Source organism: Peromyscus maniculatus, chromosome 4, assembly GCF_049852395.1.
Source record: "Peromyscus maniculatus bairdii isolate BWxNUB_F1_BW_parent chromosome 4, HU_Pman_BW_mat_3.1, whole genome shotgun sequence".
Taxonomy (NCBI): domain Eukaryota; kingdom Metazoa; phylum Chordata; class Mammalia; order Rodentia; family Cricetidae; genus Peromyscus; species Peromyscus maniculatus.
In genome coordinates, this window is record NC_134855.1 from 130623907 (window position 1) to 130648972 (window position 25066).

Below are 25066 nucleotides of genomic sequence, written 5' to 3' on the forward strand. Positions count from 1 at the left end.
AGGGTGGGCTTATGAGTCTGGTGATCTGGTTTGGTGGCTGGACGGCTCCTTCTCTTGTGTTCTCAGGTGCCGTTTTTGCTCGCTCGTCAACTCCTCAGCTGATCTTGTTTGCTCAGACTGAAGGCTGTGGCCTTCTGAAACCTCTCCCAAATGGATCTCAGCTGAACAGTTGTTCAGTAGGGCAATCTCACCAACGCCTCCAAGTTGTTGGGCTTTGCAGGATGGGCAGCTGGGCCCCAGGTTGGCCTCGGGCAGAGTGTTCAGGTCCCATCATATGGAGACAGCTCTTTCCCCGAGTGCACAAAATCCCTGTAAAGCCACAGTCTCTTGAAGAGCCCACACTTTTGGTTGGTGTTTTGAGACAAGGTTTCTCTGTATAACAAACAGTCTTGGCTGTCCTGGAACTCACTCTGTAGACCAGGCTGGCTTCAAACTCACAGAAATCTGCCTGCCTCTGCCTCCTGAGTGCTTGGATTAAAGGTGTGCTCCATGACACCCGGCTGACATCTATTTATTTATGTGTGAGGGTGTGCAAGTGCCAGGGTTCACGTGCTGGGGTCAGAAGACAACTTTGCAGGAGTGTTCCCTCCCTCCACCGAACTCAGGTTGTCGGGCATGGCAGCAAGCTTCCTTACTGGATGGGCCATCTTGTTACTATTCCCCATTGTTATTTGGATTTGATGCGATCGTTATTGTTGCAATGCAGTTGTTACAGCTTTTTCCAGGATATTTGCTTTTTACATTAGTTCAACTTGAGCCTAACCTGGGAACTTCCTGAGGAGGGCCACTTCCTCTTGAGCAGTAAGTGCAAAAGCCCTGCAATCGACAGGCCACTACATTAAGTTTATATTATTTTCTATTTATTCTCAGAAAACCCTATTCTAACTTTACATCCGCATTCTTAGTACCTCAGTATTTTAAGGATGATGTTTTCAAATTGAAGATCATCTTGCTAAAATTTTGTAATATGGTCCTTTAAATTCCTTAAGATTTCACAAGGACTTTTATATTATGATTATTCAAGCTAATTATTCACGTGTGAGCCTACTGAAATGAGATGGCTTGTATAATTTAGGCAAGAATAAATACTTTATGTGTGTGCTCAGCTCTCAAACATCAATGTGTGGATATTTAGTAAAAAGCAAAGAACACATAAACTTAGTTTACATATATTCATTTCTTTCTTTTTGTTGTGGTATTGAACCTAGGGTCCTGGGTGTAATGGCCACACCTTTAATTCCAGCACTTGGGGGACAGAGGCAGGGGATGTCTGTGATTTAGAGGCCAGCCTGGTCACAGAGTGAGTTCCAGAACAGCCATGGTTACCATAGTGAGACCTTGTCAGGAAAATGAAAATGAGGGGAAAAAAAAAAGAACCTAGGGCATTGCAAGTATCTAAGCAAGTGCTCTCTCTGCACCAGCGCTATCCTGCATCTTAGTCATCTTTCGTATCTCTCTTCCCCTTTCCTTCTGTGGTGGTGTGAATGAGAACGGCTCCCATAAACTCATGTTTGAATGCTTGGTCCCCAGTTGCTGAACCATTTGAGAAGGATGAGGAGGTGTGGCCTTGTTGGAGGAGGCATGTCACTGGGGGTGGACTCTGAAGTTTCAAAAGCACACAGAAGGTCCAGTGTCTCTCCCTCTGCCTGTTACATGGAGATCAGGATGTAAGGCTCTCAGCTACTGCTCCATTACCATGCCTGCCTGCTCCCAGCCATGATAATAATGGACTAACCCTCTAAAGTTGTAAGCAAGCCCCCAATAAAATGCACTTTTTGGAGGGGGGGTAGGACTGGAGAGTTTAATCAGTGGTTAAGAGCACTTGTTCTTCCAAAGGACCTGGATTCAATTCCCAGCACCTACCCAGAGGTTCACCACTTCCTCAGGGATATATGTGTGCACATACATACATGCAGGCAAAACACTCATACACACAAAATAAATCTAAAAAAAAAATTAAAAAACTTAAAAAAAAAATAAGAGTTGCCTTGGTCATGGTGTCTCTTCACAGCAATAGACCAATAACAGACACCTTTCTTTGCTCTCATGTAGCCTAGAACTATGTAGCTGAGGATGACCTTGAACTTCTGATCCTCCTGCCTTTAGCGTCTGAATGTTGGGATTACAGGCACATCCCATCACTCACAGTGTGGTGCTAGGATTTGAAATTAGAGCTTTGTGCCCGCCAGGCAAGCATTCTACCCACTGGGCTACATCCCCAATCCTCCTATTTTCTTTATACGAAAGAAAAATTCGTTTTTAACCTCATGACACAGCTGTCATGTGAAGACAGCAAAGTCCAGAGTAAAATGCTTTATAATAAAAAGTTTTGTTTTTTTTCTTTAGACAGGGTTTCAGGCTTTCTCTGTGTAACAAATCCATGTCCAAATAGCTATCCTGGAATTCATGCTGTAGACCAGGCTGGCCTTGAATTCATAGGGATCTGCCCGCCTCTGCCTCCCAAGTGCTGGGGTTAAAGGCGTGCGTCGCCACCGCCTGGCAATTAAACTTTTTAAAAATATTTTTTCAAGGGTGTGTGTGCCACAACATGCATGTAAAAGCCAGAGGCCCACCAGCTAGTCTTCAGGTCCCCTCCTTTGTGGTCCTGGGATTGAACCTGAGTTACCAGCTTTAGCAGAAACACAACTTTACTCACAGAGACATCTCTCTGGCCCTTCTAATGAATTTGATCATTAGTTACTGGGTTCCCCGCATGATTTGCCAATTCTGAAAACCTTTTTAAGTAGTTTGCCACAGTGGCTGACACCTATAATCCCAGCATCCAGGAGACTGACACAGAAGGGTTGCCACAAGTTAGAGGCTAGCCTGGATGACACAGTGAATTCTAGAACAACCTAAACTTCAGAGTGAGATCCAGTCACAAATAAGCAATCAAGAAAGAGCTGAGGGTGTGGCTAGTGACCTAGCATCACTCAGCATGTTCCAGGCTCTGGGCTGGAGTATCAGCACACCAGAAAAGAATAACTAACCAACCAGAGAAACAGGCAAGCACACAGGCATGCTCTCAGCTCTTGCTCGCAGCTCCATATGGTGGTGCAGGCATGCTGTGGGTGTGCTGCTGCTGACACTGGGGAGCTGTGGGGACAGATGCATGAGGAGCACTGTTCCTCATGGATGCCCATGCAGTCTCAGCAGAGAGGAGGGAAAGAAGGCTCTAACACAGAGTTCCGGGCACAGCTACATCGAGACCTTTAGGTAGCTAGCCATTCTGATCACAAAATACTCCCAAATCTGGGCCCTGGCGGACAGCTGCAGACTTGCTCTTTGTATGTGTGCTTCACTGTTTCTCAAATGCCACTGAGAAGTAGATTTGGAGTTGGGCGTGATGGTTCATGACTATGAGGTGGAGGTAGGAGGTCATTCTTGCTTCAGGAAAGTATTCTGGGCTACAAGAGACCTTGTCTTGGAGTGTGTATGTATGTATGTTTTGTTTGCATGTATTTATGTGCATCATATGTGTGCCTGGTGCTCTCGAAGGTCAGAAGAAGGTGTCAGATCCTGTGAAACTGCAGTTACAGGTAGTTGTTCACATGCAGACAGGGCACAATTTAATGGAGGACAAGTCTGGGTTTATATTACAATTACCTCATTGAAGACATTGAGAAATAAACATTACAATTAAGGCTGGGGTGTATCCCTCGGTGAGAGAATGTTGGCCTAGCACCTGCAAGGCTCTGGACTTGATCTTCAACATCACATCCCCATCCCACCTCCCCTACTCTCCCAAAGAGCTACTTATTTATTTATTTATTTAATTTATTTATGAGACAGAGTCTATGTAGCTCTAGTTGGCTTCATACACCTTTAATTCTAGTACTCAGGGAGGCAGAGGCAAGGCCAATCAATCACTGTGATTTCCTGGTCAGCCTGGTCTACACAGTTCCAGGCCAGTCAGGGTTACATAGTGAGACTGTCTCAAAATCCAAAACCATTATTCTTGGTTGTTCTTGTTCTTTTTAAGACAGGGTCTCATGTGTTGGCCTCAGACTTGCTATGTAGCTGAGGAGTACCTTGAATTTCTGATCTTCTGGCCTCCACTTCTGAGTGCTGGGATTATAGAGATGTGCTCCTATGCCCAGTTTGTGTGGTGCTGGGGATTGAATGAAGAAGGGCCTTTTGCATACCACATGTATGCCTGGTGCCCATGGAGGCCAGAAGAGGGTGTGGGATCCCCTGGGACTGAGTTACAGGTGGATGTAAGGGGCCATGTGGGTAGTGGGAATTGAAACCAGGTCCTCTGGAAAAGCATGCAGTGCTCTTAACCACTGAGCCATCTCTCCAGCCCCTAAAAATAAATCTTTTTTAAAAAGTTGCAGCTACAGAGCCCAAACCAAGTTGTCCCTGCCCCCTTTTAAAAGGGAGCCCAGGGCCTTCAGTCAGTGTGACAACTCCGACAGACAGCGTGATGACATGTCTGGCTGGAGGACTCACACATAAAAGTTTTGTGAAAGCCAGATGTGGTGGCTCACATGTTTAATCTTCGTACTTGCAAGACAGAGGCAGGAGAATGATTGCCAGTTCCAGGCCAGCCAAAGAGACAGAGACAGACACAGACCATACTTCAACCTCCCAAATTTTGAAGAATACTACATAGCTTAAAAAAAAAAAAAAAAAAGATGAATATGCTCCAAGTTGCAAATGACTGGAGCTGCCAATGAGTGCATGGGCATTTATGCGTGGATACTGAAACCTCCACAGGTTACACAGAGGAAAATAGGTTACTTGTACCAACCATTTGCCTTTAGTCCCAGCACTTAGGGTGGAGACTCTATTCTAGAACAGCCTGGGCTACATAGTGAGACCCTGTCTCAAAAATAACAAACCCAAAATATGCTCAAAAAATTAGGATGTACAATCAAAGCATATTTTATATGTGTGTATTTGTCTATGTGAAAGATCTTTCTAGAAGCATATGGAGAATCTGGCGCAGGGGTTCTGGAATAGCGAGGGTAGGAAGCAGCTGTACTCCTGGGAGGCAGGGGTGGGCAGTCAATGATGGCACTGACTGACAGCCCTGCAGCTGAGAGGGAGAGGTGGGTGGAGGGCGGAGGCTGTGGCGGGAGAATGCTGACAGCCCTAGGAGAGTTGGGTAGCTCCACACCCAAATGACGGGAGTGCAGAAGTCCTTTAGTGAGCAGAGCAAGGTGGGAGGACACTGGGCAAAGCTGTCCTGCATGAGTCAGAAGTCAGTGGCACCCAGTCCCATGGTTCGGGATGGCTTTCAGGATCCATAAGGCGGCCACCAGAGGTAGTCAAGCCTGCTCAGAAAACCATCCAGTATGGGAGTCCCTCCCACCTCCAGCCATACCAACACAGAACTTGAAAGTAGCACTTCTTTGCCCTGGAGGATGGCTGCCTGATGGAGGGGTCCCCATTCAATCTGGACCAATGGTATGTAGGGGTTCTCTGAAAAGGTTGTCAAAGGGATTTCAGGAGCAGTGGGCAATGTCACGAAGTCTACAGTGACCCAGGTTACATAATCTCCTCCATAATCCAAAGCTGTAATCAATGGCTTCTTACTGGGCTCTGGGGTTTCTCCAAGCTCCCTTCTAGAATGTTCTCATAGCAGCTAGAGATATTTTCAGAGCTCTCAGGATCATATGCTTCCTGACCAGGGCCAAATCCATGTCCAAATCAGTGCCAGACACACTAGCTTTCCATCAGCCCAAAGAGGGACTCTTCCTCACTCTTCAAGCCTTGTCTCCTGGGAGCCCATGTGTCCCATCAGCCTCTTGAGTTGTGAAGACTCTAATCAGTGCGTGTCTTCTGAGACAGGTCTGACTATTCAGTCCAAAATGGCCTGGAACTCTATGCAGAGCAGATTGGCCTTAAACTCAAGAGATTCATCTGCCTCTGCCTCACAGAGTGTTGGGGTCAAAGTTATGTGCCATCATGAAGAGCCCAGTGCTTGCTATTTATGATGTTTCACTAATCCCCAAACCTGTCATTTCCTTTTTTTGAGACAAGGTCTCTCTATGTAGCTCTGGCTATCCTGGAACTTGCTCTGTAGACCAGGCTGGCCTTAAATTTAGAGATCAACCTGCCTCTGCCTCCCAAATGCTTGAGTTAAGGAAGTGTGTCACTATGCCTGGCTTATGTCATCTTAAAAAAAAATCAAGGTGGGAGGGCAGTGGTGGCGCATGCCTTTAATCCCATCACTCAGGAGGCAGGGGCAGGCAGATCTCTGAGTTCGAGGCCAGCCTGGTTTATAGAGCGAGTTCTAGGCCAGCCAGGACTACATAGAAAAACCAACAACAAAAAATGTTTGTGTCTAATATATGTGCACACGTGTGAGGGTACACATGCTTGTGCATGGGCAGGAGCCAGAGAGGGTATCCTATCCTTTGGAGCTGGAATTCCGGGTATTTGGGGAACACTCTAAGTGGTGCTGGATCTCAATTCTGGTCCTCAGGATTGGGCAGCAAGCACTCAACCTCCCAGCCACCTCTCCAGCCCCATGTCACCTTCTCTCTAGAGCCATCTCTAATTCATGTGAAACTCTAAGACCTGCCTTAATAATGTCACCTCAGATCTGGTCACTTTATCGACTCCCAAGTCTCTCATGCCTTTCCAGAAGACAGCGGCTTTCTCATGGGAGCCCTCAGGTCCCCGTAGCGCACTTCCACACCCATCTTCTCTAGAGTGTGCAGTCCTCAAGAAGGCAGGCTTGGACTGGAGCAGGGCTCAGTAAACACCTGTGCAGTGACCATGTGACTGCCGGGCTCCCCATGGGGAGGACTTGGTCATGTTCACACACAGGACCAGCAGGTGCTCAGCTCACACCCCTACTCTCGTGAATGTACAGAAATGTGAAGAACAGAACTTTGGGACGGAAGGAATTGGTGAGCCACCCCATCCCCAGGGCGGCAGAGCCAGAACCCACCAGTTTTCCCTTACCCGAGAGGCACAGAGCCAAGACTGGTTCACAGAGTCGACACCGTTTATCACTGAACTGCACTTTCACCTTCACACAAACTATTTCAAAGAGCTGGAACAAGTGTAGGGGGAGGGGAGGGGAGGGACAGGTGCCCCTCAGAAGCCAGGACCCCCGGTGGGCTTCCCCAGGCAAGGGCGAGGAGGGAGCGTCAGGCTGTCAGTCTCTGGGCACCAGCTCTCCACGTGCACGCGCACAGCAAGCCAGCAGCCCCTCACACATAAATACAGACACGCTTAACAAAAATAGTATATCATCTTCACGAGGAATAAAAACTAGTCTTGAATATGTACAGCAGAGAGCCCGCCCGGGGTAGCCAAAGCTGAGCTGGGACCCCCAGGGATGAGACAGGCCAAGGGTGGAGCAGAGGAGAGGCCTGAAGGGCTCCTGGCCAAGCCACTCTGACCTTGGCAGCCCTGCTGCCCAGGCTGGGTGGGGGCAGGGCACAAAGACTGGGTAGGACAGGCCTTTGCAATCCTCCTCGCCTGTGCGCCAGGCTCTCCTTCTTGCTCTTCCTGCCTGAGGTAGGGAAGCCCCTGGGGCTCCCACAGCTCTCTGTACAGCTCCCCTTCACTTCTGGGCTGAGGCCAGTGTCCCTGGACCCTGTGGTCAGCACCCAAGGCAAAGATGCCACAGGCTGATCCTGCAGGAAGTGAGGCAGCTGAAGTCATTAACAGCTTTGGGGCACCCATCTTGGGCCCAGTTGGTCCCTCAGTCATGGTCCCGAGAGCCAAGGGAGGGTGAAGGGTCTAGGGTGCTGCTAAGCTTTGAGAGCCACGCTAGCCCTAGGATGGAGGACTTTCTGCTACTAAGGCCCTCCTCCCGGGTGGGGCTGGCCTTTAGCCAGCGGCCTCAGGAGAACATTCAGACCAGGAGGAGGTCTGGTACTTGCCCCTTTATCCCAAGCAGCCTGAATTTCTAACTAGTCAAAAGGGGCCTCTTGCTGGGTGATACTGGTACACGCCTTTAATCCCAGCACTCGGGAGGCAGAGGCAGGCGGATCTCCGTGAGTTCGAGGCCAGCATGGTCTACAGAGCTAGTTCCAGGACAGGCTCCAAATCTACACAGAGAAACCCTGTCTTGAGAAAACCAAAAAACAAAAAATAAAAGGGCTTCTCAATGGCTCTTGGGGGTGGAGAAGGGAAGACGGGGGTCAGGAACACAGTGGGGTGGGAAACGATCAATTCTGAGGCCACACACATCAAAACCAAGGCAATCTAGTCTCTTTCTGGGGAAAAGGGTTAGGAAGCTTTCCGGTTCCCTGCCAGGAAAGCATTCCCAGGAGGCTCAGGGGTAATAGGGGTTCCCACCAGCCAGGCAGGCTCCTCTCCTCTCTCTAGCACATCCCTTCCCACTCCTGCCAGCCTCCAAGGGGCTGTTTTGGGGGAGAATCTTGTGAATTTTGAGGCCAAGTGAACTGAGATGTGGGGGGAAGGTGGCTCTCACAGAAGCGTGGTAGGTTCTAGAAAGCTAACTGCAAAGGGACTTTGTCTAGGCCCAACCCTGTGATGGGGGGAGGGCGTGAGTTGCATGTAGTGGTTCTCCTGGTAGCAATGGTGGCTGAAGAGAGAGTTGTGGTGGAGACAGGGTGGGAGGCGAGAGGTGAGTGGGTGGTCAGTGTCTGGTCACTTCCGACTGAAGAGTGAGCCCAGCAGAACCACACCAGCCACGGTCATGCCCGTCAGGAACCAGCGGTTGAAGCGCTCCTGGCCTTTTCGGCTCTCAGCGGCTGCGTTGTTCCCGTAGAGTTCCACAAAAGTGTCCTGTAGGGGCAGAGAAGGAAAGGTAGACACTGTGTGAATCCGTGCACAGAATGGGGTAGGAGAAAGGGCCGCCTGCAAACAATGGCCTTGGTGAGTTCGAAGGCCACAGCATTAGTGCCCACCATGGCCAGAGAAAGGTCAATGGCTGCCCTTCTGAGCCCCAGCTGGGGAAGGCCAGCCTAATTCACTGCTGAGAACACAGGTACAGAGGGCATGGGTGTTGCTTCAAGAGGCAACAGACAAAACCAATCAAGCAACCAACCAAGCAACCAACCAAGCAACCAACCAAGCAACCAACCAAGCAACCATCCAACCAAGCAACCAAGCAACCAAGCAACCAACCATCCAACCATCCAACCAACCAACCAACCATCCAACCAACCAACCAACCAACCAGCCAACCAACCAACCAACCAACCAACCAACCAACCAACCAACCAACCAACCAGTAACAGTAAAGGACGGACAGTGGTGGGGCACTTGGAAGGCAGAGGCAAACGGGTCTCTGTGAGTTCCAGAGACAGCCAGGGATACACAGAGAAACCCTGTCTCGAAAAATCAATCAATCAAACAAATAAATAAGCAACAGACAGCTTGGAGGGAACACCAGACAGACTACTAGGAGAAAGGGGAGCGCAGGAGGTGGGATGAGGTAGATGGGCGTTATCACACAACCCTAGAGACTGTGGAAGCCAAGAGGAATGCCAGGCTCTGGCTTGTCAGGGAAGGGAGGTTCTCAGAGCAGTTCTACTGGGGCACTCAGCTAGTGGTCTTGGAACTTTCAGACCAAGGATCCTTCTCCCTGTAGAGGGGCCTCAGCCATCGCTGGCTGGTAGCTGGGAACAACAGAGCAGAACACTTAACATGGACACGGGGGAGTCCATTCCTGTCCCTATCCCAGGGCTGTCAGTCTGGGCCCAGGAGGAGGTAAGCAACAGCTTTCTGCCATGGCGCTTAGTCATGGGGGGGGCACATGAGTCAGTGGGACAAGCCAGCACATGGAGGTCATAGCCTTGCATCCAGCAGACTACCACAGGCCGTCTCTTCCTCACGTTTAGACCAGGCAGCTGGGACTCTGGAAGGCAAGGGACCCAACTAAGGTCACCCCTACTTGGACACTGATAGAACCAGAATCCAAACTTGGTGCTTGGCCCCTAGAAATAGTGTTTGATGTGTTCTGTAGAATGATAATGTCTCCATCTGGTCCCAGGTGGCTCTGGGCCCCACCTCCCAGTGCGCTCACTCGGGATGCAGCCTGGTCTTTTTCTTATCTACTGCCAGCCCTCACCACTACCACACACCTTCAAGGCCATGCTTTGCGAGAAGACTGCTTAAAACCACTGACCAGATTACTGCCGCTGCATGCAGTCCTCTGCTCTAGCAGCTTCCCCTGTACTTAGCAGAGCATCTATGCATCCCTGCTACCTAGCAGCAGAATGGCACAGGCTCTGAGCAGACTGACCTGTAAAGATCAGTATTTATGATGCTGTTGGGCAGGCAGCAGTGAGCCATGAGCCCTAGGACAGAGCTCCCTATCCACTTAGGGCAAAGAATCGGAAGCAGCAGGCAGATGGGAAAATCCTTTCCAACCACAGTGCCTCAACTCTCATTTTCCCAAGGCTTCCTCACATCAGAGAAGTCTGCTTTCCTCCCCACAGCTGTAGTCCAGAGTCTCTCTTACCCCTACGCTGGCCATATGGTCTCTGTGGATCCGTCTGACCACACTGTCTAGGGCAGTGTCCACCCCAACCTTGCTGTACGTCTTTTTCTCAGCATACTATCTTCTTTCTCCTCTCCTCTCCTCCTCCACCCCTTTTTCCAGAGACAGGAGCTAGCCTTGAATTCTCAATCCTCCTGCCTCAGCCTCTTGGGTATTGGGAACACTGAGGTTATGGGTGGCCACCCCATCTCAGCTTCTCATGACCACACGGTACACTATGTTTTGCTGTGATTTGCCTTCTGTACTAGATCTGTTTAGTCAAGGGCTGAGATCCTGTCTTGTGCTCAGAATAGGGTCTGGCACAGAGCTGATGCTCTATAAACTGTCATGTGTTGCATAACAATGTTTCACACACATACACAACACATTTGTGCATGTGCACACAGACCTGTAACATTAAAACAGAGCCTGTAAGGTTTTAGCTCTTTTAATGAGATGTTTTCCTCATGTGTTTGTGACATTGGTGAAAACAAGCCTACCTGGGCTGCTAGTCACCTAACAGTGAAGCACAGCAATGAGGCACAGCTGGGCACACACCTTTACTCCAGTATTAAGAGGTAGAGGCAGGAGGATCTCTACGAGTTTGAGACCAGCCTGATCCACTTAGCGAGACCCTGTCTCAAAAAATCAAAAAACCAAAACCAGACAGACAGACAGACAAACAAACGGAACACACAGTTCTGTGCCATGTGCAGTATGCGGTAGTGGTAACAACTTTTGTCACTGTTATTTTTGAGTGCCCTGCTCAAGGATGGGCAAGTTCGGCATTGCATCATATTCTCTTCCCGCTTTGTTAAGTACACGCTGATACACAACACATTTCTGAGTTCTTCCCTGGGAAGTTAAGCAACACAAGACTCCATACAGAGAGAACAGATATACTGCACACAGTAAAATAAGTTCCAGGTACTGTTCTTTCTTCTCTTCAGGCCCTCAGAAGTAGGTGAGGCTTAAGGCATGGAACAAGTTAATTAACAGGTAGCAGAGTCATCAGACAGAGCGCAGGACAGTGGCTGTTGGGTCTAGAGAGCACGTGGCATGTATGAGGTCCATCTTTAGCAAATCCGAGGGACCGCTGTTCAGTTTCCACCTGTTGGTAGGGGAAACCTGTTGTATTGCCGTGCCATGGGGCTTGGGGGCAAGGGAACTGTGACAGTGGAGCTGAGGGGAGCCCAGGACCTGGGCAGGAGAAAGCAGTGCTTGGGTGGGTCTTCCTGTCTCATCCATCCTGGCCAGCCTCTGCGCATCTTGGCAGAAAAGAAAACTGTTAGGAAGACTGAGGCTAGCGAAGTTGGAAGGGTGTCAGGCTAGCACGCATGAAGCCTTGGGCCCTCGGTACCCAGAAAACTGGTATGGTGGTGCACGCTACAACCCCAGCATGAGGGAGATGGAGGCAAGAAGATCAGAAGTTGATCAGAAGATCAAGAAGGTCATCCTCAGATATATAGGGAGTTTGAGGCCAGCCAGTAAAAGGCCCAGGTAAAGCAAAATAAAGATGAGAATCCTGTGCTGTGGGAAGAACAGGAGAAAAAATGCCACAGCTAGAGAAGTCTCAGTTATCTCAAGGTGCCAAATGTCCCACAAGGAACCAGGGATAATGGGGTGGTCACCAAATTAGAGAGCCTTCTACACTGGAACTTTCCTGAAGTAGAGGGCTGATAGCCACAGGAAATTTTGGCTCTGGGGCTGGGCTGTAGTAAACAGGCCCTGTCCCCACAAGGGCACAAAGCGTTCACTGTCCAGGAACAGTCATTCCAGGGTGGAGGGGACACAGAACACAAGGCACTGACCACTCCTGTCTCTGTTCCTAGGCTGCATTCTTGGCCAGGGTGATCTTGCTCAGAGCTCCTTCTCCTGGGGTGGGGGAGCAGGGCTTTCAAGGGCGTGGATTCTGGCAATGGCTTTTGCAGGGAGCTGAGCAGAATGGGGCGTGCTGTTCCCAGGCGGGGGCTGGAGAGGCTGTGGTGTGGGTATATTTAGCCCATGGTTCACACGACACACTTGGAAACAAACAGCCATTTTCTCAGCGGGCGGCTGCTCTGGGTAAATAAACAGGACTGCTGAGCTCCCAGGTCTGGAAAAGCAGAGATAAGCCCTCACTGCTCCTCAGGGCGCCCACTGGTTTTACTACATAGCAGGTAGGGGACTGAAGTCACGGCTGCTCCCAGGAAACCCAGGCCTGAGGGTCGAGTTAAGTGACAGAAGTCTCCTTTTGGAATTGACTGCTCCTTGGAGATGCACGTGCAGGTTTTAGGGTAGCTGGGGACACAATGGCTAGTGCCCTCCACAACAGTCATGAACTCCTATCCGAGCAGGTAAGTAAGGTTGGAGCGTCAACCCACAGCTGCTTTGAAGCAGAGCCTAGACCAAGACTCCAGTTCTCCCAGCTCTCACCCCAGAAGTCCAGTCTAGGACCCCTTTAAAGGCGTTTCCCTCCCACACTGCCGGGCGGGCTTCCAGCAGTCACGGCCACGCACATCGAGGGGATTCACATGCTACAGGCTTCACTCCTCCTCACGCCTTTCTTCCTCAACCCACCCACGAGACCACTGTGGAGTCCCCTCTTCCCTGTTCCCCTCCCCAACTCTGCAATGAACATCTCTTTTGTGCTCCAGGGTCTCTGCACTCTCAATCACATCACCAATGCTCACGAACCACATACCATTCTTCACTGGAGATAGGCAGTGAACAGGGCTTCCAGGAAATGTTTTATGTTCTAGTACATTCTTAGCAGTAGTGAGATTACCTCCAAAGAGGTACTGTGAAAAATTCTTAAGATACTCCAATTGTTTGTGGTTATCTATAATGCATAAAAACAGTGTTTTGGATTGGGGATTTAGCTCAGTGGTAGAGCGCTTGCCTAGCAAGTGCAAGGCCCTGGGTTCGGTCCTCAGCTCCAGAAAACAAAACAAAACAACAAACAAACAAACAAAAAAGTGTTTCACTATGGTGTTCCAATTTCATAGGTAGCACAAAAATGTCTAGAGATTCTTCTTTCTCTCTCTCTCTCTCCCCCCTCCCTCCCTCCCTCCCTCCCTCCCTCCCTCCCTCCCTCCCTCCCTCCCTCCCTCCCTCCCTCCCTCCCTCCCTCCCTCCCTCCCTCCCTCCCTCCCTCCCTCCCTCTCTCTCTCTCTCTCTCTCTCTCTCTCTCTCTCTCTCTCTCTCGGTTTCTCTATGTAGTTTTGGTGCTTTGGTGCCTGTCCTGGAACTCACTCTGTAGACCAGGCTAGCCTCGAACTCACAGAGACCCATCTGGCTCTGCCCCCCACCCCCTACCCCGAGTGCTGGGATTAAAAGCATGCAGCACCACCACCCAGTTTCTAGAGAGATTCTTGAGGGAAAGTTTGAAAGAAAAGGGAGGTGGAGAGGCAAGGGTTGGAGGGGCTGGAGAGATGGCTTAGGGGTTAAGAGCACTGGCTGTCCTTCCAAAGGACATGGGTTTGATTCCTAGCAGCCACATGGTAGTTCACAACCATGTATGTAAGGTAAGGTAACTCTAGTTCCAGAGGATCTAATGCTCTCTTCTGACCTCTGTTGGTACTACATGCATGTGGTGCAGAAACATATATTCAAGCAAAACACCCATACACATAAAATAATATAAAAAAGAAAAAAGAAAAACACCCAAGGAGAGAAAGTCTCACAAAAACAGTAAGATAACTCCATAGATGACAGGGCTTTGAAGACAAGAAGTGAGAGTACCTGGTGTGGGTATACTTGTTAGTAAAGTCTCTGAGGAAGTGAGGTTTAGGCTGAAGAGGTCTCAATGATGAGCCAGTGGCAGCCATGGAAGGATTAAAATACCTTAGGTGCAAAAGATCATGCTCCCAGGGCCTTGGGTGTTGCTCAGTCACAGAGCACTCTTGCCTAGCGTACTTGATGTCTTGGATCTTATGCCTAGCACCAATTTAAAAAAAAAAAATCACATCTCACAAGAGGTTCTAACGGTACAAAGATCGTGGCAGGATGGAGGAAAAAGGGAAGCCTCTGTCTATGATCTGGTCTCCCCTAACAGTCTTGGGGTTCAGTGCAAGCAAGACCAAGCCTAAGCCAGACCTGAAACCTAGCTCACCTAATCAGGCGTAGATCGACTTTAGACAGATCTCTGCCCAGAGGCAGCTAACTGAATGAGTCAACCCCTCCACAACCAACTACAACACTCAAGAAGTCAAGGTGACCTGTGCCACCAGTTCTGGCCCCTTTTTGGATATGTGCCAGGCTGACTAAAGCACTTTCTTCCAGTAGAGCATATTTCCTAATCCATTTATGCTCCCATTCACTTGAAAGATGATTCTCTGCCCTGTCTTCCCCACCTGTTTCTCCCATTATCTCGAGAGCCTGGCACTGCATCTGGAATAGAATAGGTGTTCTAAAGGACCCTACTGTAGATGAATGAATGAACACTTCTTACTAACCCTGTTTTACAAATGTTAATGTAGAGACTCTGGGCCACTCAAGATCCCTATCTAAGCAGTAAGGGGTTTGGGATTTTTTGTTTGTTTGTTTTTCTAGACAGGGTTTCTCTGTGTAGTTTTGGTGCCTATCCTGGATCTCGCTCTGTAGACCAGGCTGGCCTCAAACTCACAGAGATGCATCTGGCTCTGCCTCCTGAGTGCTGGGATTAAAGGCGTCACCACTGCCACCCGGCTGGGTTTGGGATTCTTATTCTTTCTGGTGTCCCATTCTTGCCATCTCAGTGTCTGCGATATCTACCCCAAGAAAGCCTGACCTCACCAGCACTGGCAGTGGCAGTAGCTGGGACTTTCTTCCACGGCCACCTTGTGGAGTGCTCTGATTTGCCCTTTCTACGGGTCAGCTCATCAGCTGTCTCCTCATGCTGTCACCGGGTACCACTGCTGCCTGCTTGAGGCCTACAGATCTGTAGCAACAGTTAGGCTGGGCTCTTCTGCTCAATTTCCAAAGAACAGACCTTCTCCTGCTCAGATAATGGATCATGCTCGTGTACCTCTGTGAAGGAAGGAGGTCTGCATTCTGAGCTCAAATAAATTGTGGCTCAGAGCCATTAAGAGACTTTGTCAAAGTGGGTAAGGCAGTTTAAGCCCAATGTGTCAGGCAGCAAACCCCACATTCTAGGCCAGGGCCAGGCTCTGGGCCCTTCAAAGAGAGTAAGGTGGTCTAAAGGCATCAACCAAATGAATGAGTCCCACCCAGCCAGTTGAGAGGTGCCCCAGGGAAAGGATGTGACGAAAACCAGGGAAAGTGAAACCCTTCCATCCCGTCAGCTTCAGGGAGGAACGAGCAAGCTCCTGTGCCAGACGGTGCTTCCTTCCTCCTGGGGGACTTTGGAAAGGCACCAGGCCTGTGCCCACTGCTTCCTTCCTGTTCAGTTATTTCAGGAAAGATGTGGGTGGAGAAGAGGAAGGGGCTCCTAGAAGTGACACCGTGCCAGAATCGGTGGCAGTCTGCCTTCCCCTGGCCTTGGCATGGCCCTGTATGGACAGGTTGTGAGTCACATGTAGCGTCACCTTCTGTTCCTAGCCTCAGTTTCTCCCAGAGAGAAGCTGATAAATGCCAGCTGAGTAGACAAACAAGGCCTTGTTAGGAGATCCCTGGGAGGCATCAGGCGGGGTGGGGGTGGGGTGAGGGCACGCAGAGGCCTTATCTCTTTCTTGGCAGGAGTGCAGGCAGCAGCTAGGAAGGAGTGAGGTTTGTGGCTGGAATCCACTTCCCTTGGCTTTCCTGGGGGAGCTGTTGACCTGTGTGATGTGAGAGGAATGAGCTCTCCTCTATCTGGAGAAGAGTGGGCACCCTAGACAGGCAGACTAGTGGGGGTGGGGTGGGAGCAGAAGCAGTTAGCTCTGGTATGCTGGGCAGTGTTGAGATTAGGGGTGCAAATGCTCAGTAAAGCAAGGTGATCTTTTGAGGGTTTCCTGGCTGAGGGTCTAGGCCACGTGAGCTTCAGGGAATCTCTGGGGACATTTTCACATCTTCCTCTAACCGGCTGGTCATCTGTCAGCCTCTCCTCTCCTTGCCCTTCCCCCACCATTAGTTCTAAGAAGCAAAGCCTGACAGATGTGCTCATTTCTCAGAACAGGAAGCGACTGTGCAGGGAGGAGATAACACCTCGCTGGGGAATCGAGAAGTATCCGGCCTAGCAGCGAGGCCTTCCATCTGCCCAGCTCTGAAGCAGGCCACTCAACTGGGCACCCGGAGAGCATCACAGGCACACTCTCTGGGGCAGACTGCTCAGTGGAGTTTGCAACCACCTGCTCCCAGAGGGCGGGTGACATGACAACCAGTATTCATAGGCCAGTAGGAAATCGCCCAGTTCTCACAATAGCCAACAGGAGTGCAGGGCGTGTTGTACCCCAGCACTCACAGGAGGCGGAGTCAGGACTGCCAGGAGTTTGAGGACAGGCTGGTCTACATAGTGAGCTCCAGCCAGCCAGGCCTACATAGGACACGCTCAAAAACACTAACAGGGCCGGGCGGTGGTGGCGCACGCCTTTAATCCCAGCACTCGGGAGGCAGAGGCAGGTGGATCTTTGTGAGTTCGAGGCCAGCCTGGTCTACAGAGCGAGATCCAGGAAAGGCACAAAGCTACACAAAGAAACCCTGTCTCGAAAAATCAAAAAAAAAAAAAAAAAAAAAAAAAAACACTAACAGTAAAACCAAACAAAATCCTGAAGAGCAAGTGCTATTCTTACTCTTCATGTCACAGACAAGGACACGTATGTTACAGATGAGAACACAAGAGTTAAAAAAGCACGGTCTCCCCCAGGTCATCTCACACATCTGAGATACAGCTGAAATCTAGCAGCCTGGTTCCAGAGCCCAGCAATTCACTGCTCTGGGCAGTGCAGCACGCTCCATGAGGCCTCTTCTCTTCTCACCTCAGCCCTCTCATTTCAAGCATGGTGACTTCCTATCCACTGTCAACTAGAAGATAACAGTTTCTATTCTCCCAATGTCCCAGGCCAGGACACTCAAGAGTCAAGAAAGAGTGTGTACATGCACGAGTGTGTGGGTGCACACATGCCCACATCTATGTATGCACACTTGCAAGTGCCTGGTAAGGCCAGAAAAAGGCGTTGAATCCCCTAGAGCTGGAGTTGCAGGTGCTGTGAGCTGCCCAGTGTGGGTGCTGGGAACAGAGCACTGGTCCTCTGCAAGAGCGGCGAGCGACTGCTGAGACACCGCCGCTCCAGCCAAGAGTGGTGTCCTAACATTTCTATCCTCTTTCCACCAGACCCTAACACTACCTACTCCCCGGGGGACTTAGGATGGACTGTCTTGGTCACACAGCTTGTCCTGTGTCGATGGTCTATATCAAGAGGAGGTTACAGTCACTCCACGGCAGACTCCGTGGAGAGAGCACTTTCTTTTTGGGCAGCCCCACTGGAAAACCATCTTTCAGGGAGCAAGTGCTTCTACTATCCAAGGCTGGTCTTAGACCTGGTCTCTTCTCTGCTGTTCCAGATACCAAGGAAGGCAACTGTGGGTAGAAGTAGTTCTGCCAGCCTCCCTTGGCCTGGCCAGTTTCCTCTCGGAGCGTTTCTTCCCATGGGAACTGGAGGTGCAGCCGGGTACTGACAGGGCTGACTTAGTTCCCACCACGCCGGGCTGTCAGAGCACAGAGTGTGCAGGCAGCCAGCAAGTCTGGCAAGCAGAAGCAGACTAAGATGTTTAGTTTTAGGCCTTATCCATGAAATGGGATTAAAAAGTGACCTCAATTCAGATTACTACAAGGATTCATCATCATAACACATGCAAATCATGAAACACAGTGAACTCGGAGGAAATGTTAGATACAACTACTGTGCTCACCACTAGCCAAGGCACAGTTTGAGTCTGGGTCTTCCCACGGCTTGCAAGGGCCAGTGGGGTTTCCTCAGCCTCAACCAGGGCCAGGATGCTTCTCTCCTCATATCCACATTCTGTTCTGCCTCAGGTTATTTGGCACGCTGGTCTTTGGGCCCAGCTTTCTCCTACCCTTCTTAGGCTTACAGGCACATCTTCAAGGAAGCCATCTGCTTACTTTCTCCATTAGCCCATGAGTTCTGATTTCTGGGCCTAGGCTTGTGCTTGGCCCAGAGAAGGTGCTGGAAAGAATAAAAGTCAGTTGTCTCCCTCTTTATTCCTATCTTTCTTGACACTACTCAAAGAAGGCCTTGCAATATCAAGCAATGAGGCAGGAACCTGGCACTCTCCAGATGCCAAGTCCTCAGAGGTTCATGCAGAAAAACGGGAAGCTTATGGGAAAGTACTAGAAAAGGCATCTGTGAGCACACACCTTTAGTTGAAGCACTTGAGAAACAGAAGCAGGTGATTCCTGAGTTGGAGAGCAGCCTGGGCTACATAGTGAGTTCCAGGCTAGCCAAGACTACATAGTAAGACCTTGTCTCAAAACAATCAAGCAAACTATCAAACAATCATTTTTTCTGTGGGGCAGTGAGATGGTGGTTCAGCAGGTAAAGTGCTTGCTGCCCGAATCTGACAACCCTCAGGTGTGTTATTCTTGATACCCAGAACCTGCATGTGGAAGGAGAGAACCAACTTCCACACATGTGCTGTGGCATATGTACCCCACCAAATAAATAAATGTAGCCAGGCAGTGATGACACACACCTTTAATCCCAGCACTCGGGAGGCAGAGGCAGGCAGATCTTTGTGAGTTCAAGGCCAGACTGGTCTAGAGAGTGAGCTCCAGGAAAGGCGCAAAGCTACACAGAGAAACCCTGTCTCGAAAAACCAAAACCCAAAACCCAAAACAAACAAACAAACAAACAAAAAACAAAACAACCACCACCACCAAAACAAAACAAACTAAACAAATGTGACAATAAAAAAGATGTCTTTTGCACTGTGCTGGGACAACTGGGGTCCAAAGCAGCCTCTCCGGCCTCCTTCTCCACAATCATGGCCAGCCTGTGTCCTGAGGGTGCTTAGTCCTGGCTGCTGGGGAAGAACAACACAGGGCAGGGTGGGCTTTTCTTCCCAGCTTCATCAACAGTCTGCTTGATTAAGTCCCTTCTCCTGTCTGGTGTTTCCCCACCTGAAAGGGAAGGAGGGGCTGGAGATGGCCCAGCAGTTAAGAGCACTTGCTCTTGCAGGAGGCACGGGCTCAGTTCCTAGCACCTACATGGTGGCTCCCAGCAATCCATAACTCCAGTTCCAGGGACTCTAACTCCAACACCTTCCTCTGACCCCCAAGGTGCACAGACATACATACAGGCAAAACACTCATACACATAAAAATGAATAAACCTCAAACAAACAAACAAAGTGAAGGCAATCACATCACAGGGATTCTTCAGGGGCTACTGGAAAGAGGAAGAAAGTAACGCACTAGGGCAACTGAGCACTACTTGGATTCTTTCAGGGGCATCGTGAGAAGCAACATTTTGGGATGATGTGTTGCTACAAAAGGGTCTGTCACTCTTCTACCTCAAAGCCCACTCCATAGGCATGGTAACAGGCTCTGCTCCCCATCCTGAGGAATTCAGGGTAAGAGGACAGTGACACAACTATGACCCAGGGCAAGCTCCCAAGTAGTCAGACCTTGCTCAAGCACTGGAGTGTCAACCTCTTCACCCCAGAACCGCCTCCAGCTAGTCCAGACAAGTCCGGGCATTTTCAGCCACCTTTTATCTGATCAGAAATGTTCGGAATTCTACCGGTTGAATGCAACTGATCTAGAGGATTCTGCAATGGGTACAAATCTCTAGAACGCCCTTCCCTCCTGTGTTCCCTTCCCTCTGCTACATATGCATGCACTCCACCCTCCAAGTAACTGGAACCTTAGAGGGCCTTGTGGGCCACATCTACCACAGTCCAGGCTCATCAGCCCTCATCATGCAGAGCTACAGGGTGCCTAGGACAGGGAACTTGGGCTACAGACACTCAAGGAAGGGACATCCAGAGGTATGCTGCTCGAGGTACAGTGTTCAAGCAACTGAGAAACTATACACCACCACCATGAAGTCCAGGAGCAGCTAACTATCTGCTACGACATACCAACTGCTCAAAAATCTTAGTGTTGCTGGGCAGTGGTGGCATACCACCTTTAATTCTAGCACTCGGGAGGCAGAGGCAGGAGGATCTTTGTGAATTTGAGGTCAGCCTAGTCTACAGAGCTAGTTTCAGAACAGCTAGGGCTACACAGAGAAACTGTTTTGAAAAAAAAAAAAAAAAAAAAAAACCTTAGTGTTATGATGTGTGGCTCCTATCTAGGTCAATTTCTGTCTCAACAGATAGACACTGAGATCCAGGGACATCCCCAAAGACTACCAGACATAAGACAAAGCCTGGTCTCAGGCTTCCTGACTTCTGGGGCAAAGATCTTTACTTTGCTGAGCCTGGTGCTATACAGGAACAGCTGTACCTACTCCACAGGCATGACAACAGAATTAAACGGTCCATGGTATATGCCCAATAAATGATTTGACTCCAGCTAAGATGAGTGGCACTTCTCATAGAGTCTGTTAGTTTTAGCTTTATTTACAACAGCTAAAAAAAGTTCCCCTCTGCCCTGCCAAGTCTTGCTATATTACCCAGGCTAGCTTGAACTCCAGTGATCCTACTCCCTCAGCTTCAAGTGCTTAAAGTACAAGTAGGCACCACCACAAGCTGGAAGTCCTACTACCCTTGCCACACCTGATACTCTTAGGCTCTGGAAATCGGAGATGACCTCCAGGCAGGGATGCCATATGCCCTCTGGTTCCCTGGGCATCTCAAGAGACAGTAAAGGAAGGGTATAATGATTGTGCTCTGTTCCAACTCACCTACCCACCACCCAAGGTGAACATTACAGAGGCTCTTTGTAAGCCAGGCTGCCTGGAGTTAGTTGCAGGAAGGTCCAAGCTGCCCTGTATCTCTGGGCCTTCATTTATTCAGTCTGTGTTGTATCAGGTGTTGAGCACTGATGATCTGGGGACAATGCAGCACCTAAATCAGCTGAAAATTCCTAGCTGTATGGATTTACATCCTAATGGGAAATGCAGTAGATAGCAAACCTTCCTGTCACCTGAGTTCTCTCCAGCGCTCACAATTCAGCATGTTCCAACAGATTCACATTTAGATATACCCAGAAGTCTTTCAGCCTGCATGTTATATGTATGCATTATGTGTGTGCCTGGTGTCCACAAAAGCCAGAAAAGGGAGTTGGATCCCCTGGTACTGGAGTTACAGACTGTTGTGAGCTCCCATGTGGGTGCTGTAAATTGACCCCCGGTCCTCTGGAAGAACAGTGTGTGCTCTTAACTGCTGAGCCATCTCTCCAGGCCCCTGGTCCAGGTCTTGTTGCAATGGCTTCCTGGGCTACCCTATAGTCCCCAAGCAGCAGCCAGAAAAATCCAGACAGTAGGTCCCTGTCTACTTAAAACTCACTAACCTGTCCATTATCCAGAGAAATAAGATAGCGCAGGGCGGCCCAGCATGGTTCACCCCTTTGCTGGTTCCCACTTTCTCCCTGTTCTAGCCTTGACATCTCTCATGCCCTTCCTCAAATGTGCCACACCTTCTAGCCAGATTTCTGCACTTGTTCCTCCTGTCTGGAATGTTCTTTTCAGATTGTTTAATAGTTTACTCCCTCCAGCTACCGAGACCTCTACTTACTGTCCCTACCTCAGAGTCTTTCCTAATTAACCTTTAAGACTGCCCAGCCCCCAACCATTATTCTTTGTCCTTTTGGCCTGTAAAGGTCTGGCAGAAAGGCTTTCACAGTAGGTGGAATGGTACTTGGTAGATATTCAGTATTCAGGAAATTAATGAAGAAATGAAAAGGCAACTTATCAATACTCTGAAATAAAGATCACCATCACTTACCACAGATGGAAATATAAAGTAAATACATTGATTACTGGAACAAAAAACTACCCATTTGATGTCATCTCTAAGTTCTCCAAAGGACTGCATATGGATTCTGGCTCAACATCTTTTCAGAGGAAACAAGTGAGGCCAGAGCCAGTCAAAGTCTACTGTGCCTGAGCCCTGAGTTTCCTCTGCTGAAGTCTAATATATAGCCACTGAAAAGATGCTGGACCAAGATTATGCATGGGCTTTAAGATCATTAGAGGTGCTGGGTGTGGTAAGTTCCAGGCCAGCCAGGACAACATAGAGAGACCCTGTCTCAAACAAACAAACAAGATAACTAGAGGTGATACATAAAGGGCAGCCTGGGGCAAAGCTTTGCCCCCAGAGTGTAGCTAAAGAAAGAAGCGAAGTCTCAGGGAAGGTGTGGCTAGGCAGGGCAGCAAAGCCTGCTTCAGGCTAGAAAAGCCCTCCTTGTGCCAGGCACGGAGCTGGCAGTTCTGTCGAGGACAAAGACCAGAGTGTGCCAGGCTTGAGGGGCCTAGTGGGGCACGATCGTGGGGGACGGGCACGCACAAACGTGTAGGTGAGGTCCATGGAGATCAGACAGCTGAGGGCAGAGACGAAAACAGGCTGGGTCCCAAAGGGCGGCAGCTTCAGCTTTGTAAACACCAGACAAGTGGCGGGTTCAGGTGCAGGTCTGGGGACCCAGCTGAGCTCAGCAGGAGGATGGGACCTCCCCAGCCTCCTCCATCAGTGACAATGACACTAAGATGAACAGAAGCCATAGACATGCCTGGGCAGAACCATCTTCTCAGTCCCCACATTCCAGATGGTCTTTTCCGACCCTGGGCTTGATCCAGCCAGCTCCACCCGCAAGCCCTTGAAGATCCTATCCCTGTTTAAAGGGGGCATCCCTTCCCTGCCCCATGGGTCTCTGTGAACATGGCTGCAGGTGCAGAGGCAAAGTCAGAGTTGCTGTAACTGCCAGGCCAGCAGTGCCTGACCTACATCTCCATGCTTGGTTGCATGAAAGAAAATACCAGGCCTTTCCGTTAGCGCTCACGAGATGCAGCTGGTTCAGGGAAGCCTGGGCTTCTGGAGAGCCTGTCAAGAGTAAAGGCAAGATGACTGGCCTCCAAAGCAGGCTGCAGCTTTGGGGACTTGTACAGGTTTCAGAGATGAGAATCTTCCTTCTACCGAGGTCCTCCACTAAAGCTTACTTCTTCTAGTATATTATCTTTACTGAGAAAACTAACACTCTCCCCCGACTCCCCCCAGGTAGTTCAATGATTCATTTGGAAAAAAGTCCCCAAGTGGAACAGTTGCTTTTCTTACAAACCACTGGCACTTGGAGGAGGCTTTAGTTTTTCACAGGAAAAAATAAAAACAAACAACAAAAAAAAAAACCCAACCCAGAAAAAAACCCCACACAATTTAAGAGTTCTGGCCAGGAATGGCAAGGTCCACCTGTGACCCGAGCACTTGGGAGGTGGAGGTAGGAGACCAGAAACCGAAGGTCATTTTCAGCTACAAGGCAAACTAGGGGGCCAACCTGGGCTGTCTTAGATTCTGCCTAGAAAAAAAAGCTGCCCAAGTCTGGTTTGTGGAAAGGTCAGGAGACATGGGTTTCCTCTTGTTCTAGCATGGCGCTCGCTCCCTGGACACCGTTGTCTCAACTGAGTGGGCGTTCTTCACCTCAGCAGGTGACTTATCACTCTGGGTTCCAAAGCCCTATGACTCTTCTCTGAAAATCCTGCTTCCCTCAAGGAAGCAGTGGAATGGACGGAAAGAGACTGAGGTCTGCCTTTCTTTTACTCACTTATTTTTAAATTCTATCTGGAGCCACTGAACTCACGAACATTAGAGAAGACCCTACCACCACCACTTCACTGCACCAGGATAATTCCTAACTGCACTCTGAACACTTCTCCTCATTCTTATAGCTAAGTGCAGCTCTCGCTTCTCATCACTGACACTTCTTGTTTGAGAAGATGGGAGATCACTACAGAAAGCCATAGCTGCTCCAAGTGTGGGGGACAACTGACCTGGGTGCCAGCTTCAACTGATACATCTACAACACAACCCTCACACCTAAGGCTTAGAGAATGCTGTAAAAAGAGGGTATGGAAAGATTTGAAGGGCCAGAGGACCAAGAACTCTGCCTCACGAGTGTGTCACCTAGAAATGACAGGGCAGCTGCACTCATGATACCTCAAACAACATGGCTGCCTAAATAAGACCCAGCTAACAACACCAATGGACACGCTAACATGGAAGGGGAAATCCAACCCTAGATAAAGAACCATGGGAAACCCTGCTGAGAAAAGGAGAACTAGTCTTCTCCAGGGAGTTGTTCCCTACTTGGTTATCCAGTACCACGTGGTCAGCCCTGAAATCATACACATACAAGCGACACTAAATGGATTTCAAGATTGTATTTGTATTTTAAGTGTATATATTACATACTATGTAATAATAATTTTTTAAAAAGAGGCCATTAATTTGCAAGAGAGGGGGAAATATAGGAGGGGTTGGTTGGAGAGGGAGGAGAGAAATGATGTAATTATAAATTTTAATTTAAAAATTGGGGGTGGGGGGAGGCTGGAAAGATGGCCCTGTGGTTAAGAGCATTTGTTGCTCTTATGGAAGACTTAGGTTTGGTTTCCAGGACCCACATGGTGGCTTCTAACTGCATGTAACTCCAGGTCTATGGAACCCAAGCCTCTTCTGACTCGACAGGCTCCTGCATGCATATGGTGCACATACACATACCCAAGTGTACACACACATCAATAAAACAATTTCTTTAAAAGTTGCAAAAGAAATTCAACATAGAAAAAAATGATTTTTTTT

General features: G+C 49.4%; 1 protein-coding gene across 8 annotated transcripts in view; it reads right to left on the reverse strand.

The window, feature by feature from the left end:
- Positions 1-6943: 6943 nt before the first annotated feature.
- Bcl2l1 (BCL2 like 1) overlaps positions 6944-25066 on the reverse strand; it is a 53795-nt gene continuing 35672 nt past the window's right edge. For all 8 annotated transcript variants that reach the window (XM_006985485.4, XM_016003945.3, XM_016003943.3 and 5 more), the window contains exon 3: positions 6944-8718. In XM_006985485.4, coding sequence (XP_006985547.1) covers positions 8581-8718 — 138 coding nt within the window. In that variant the 3' untranslated portion in view covers positions 6944-8580. The remainder of the gene's footprint in view (positions 8719-25066) is intronic.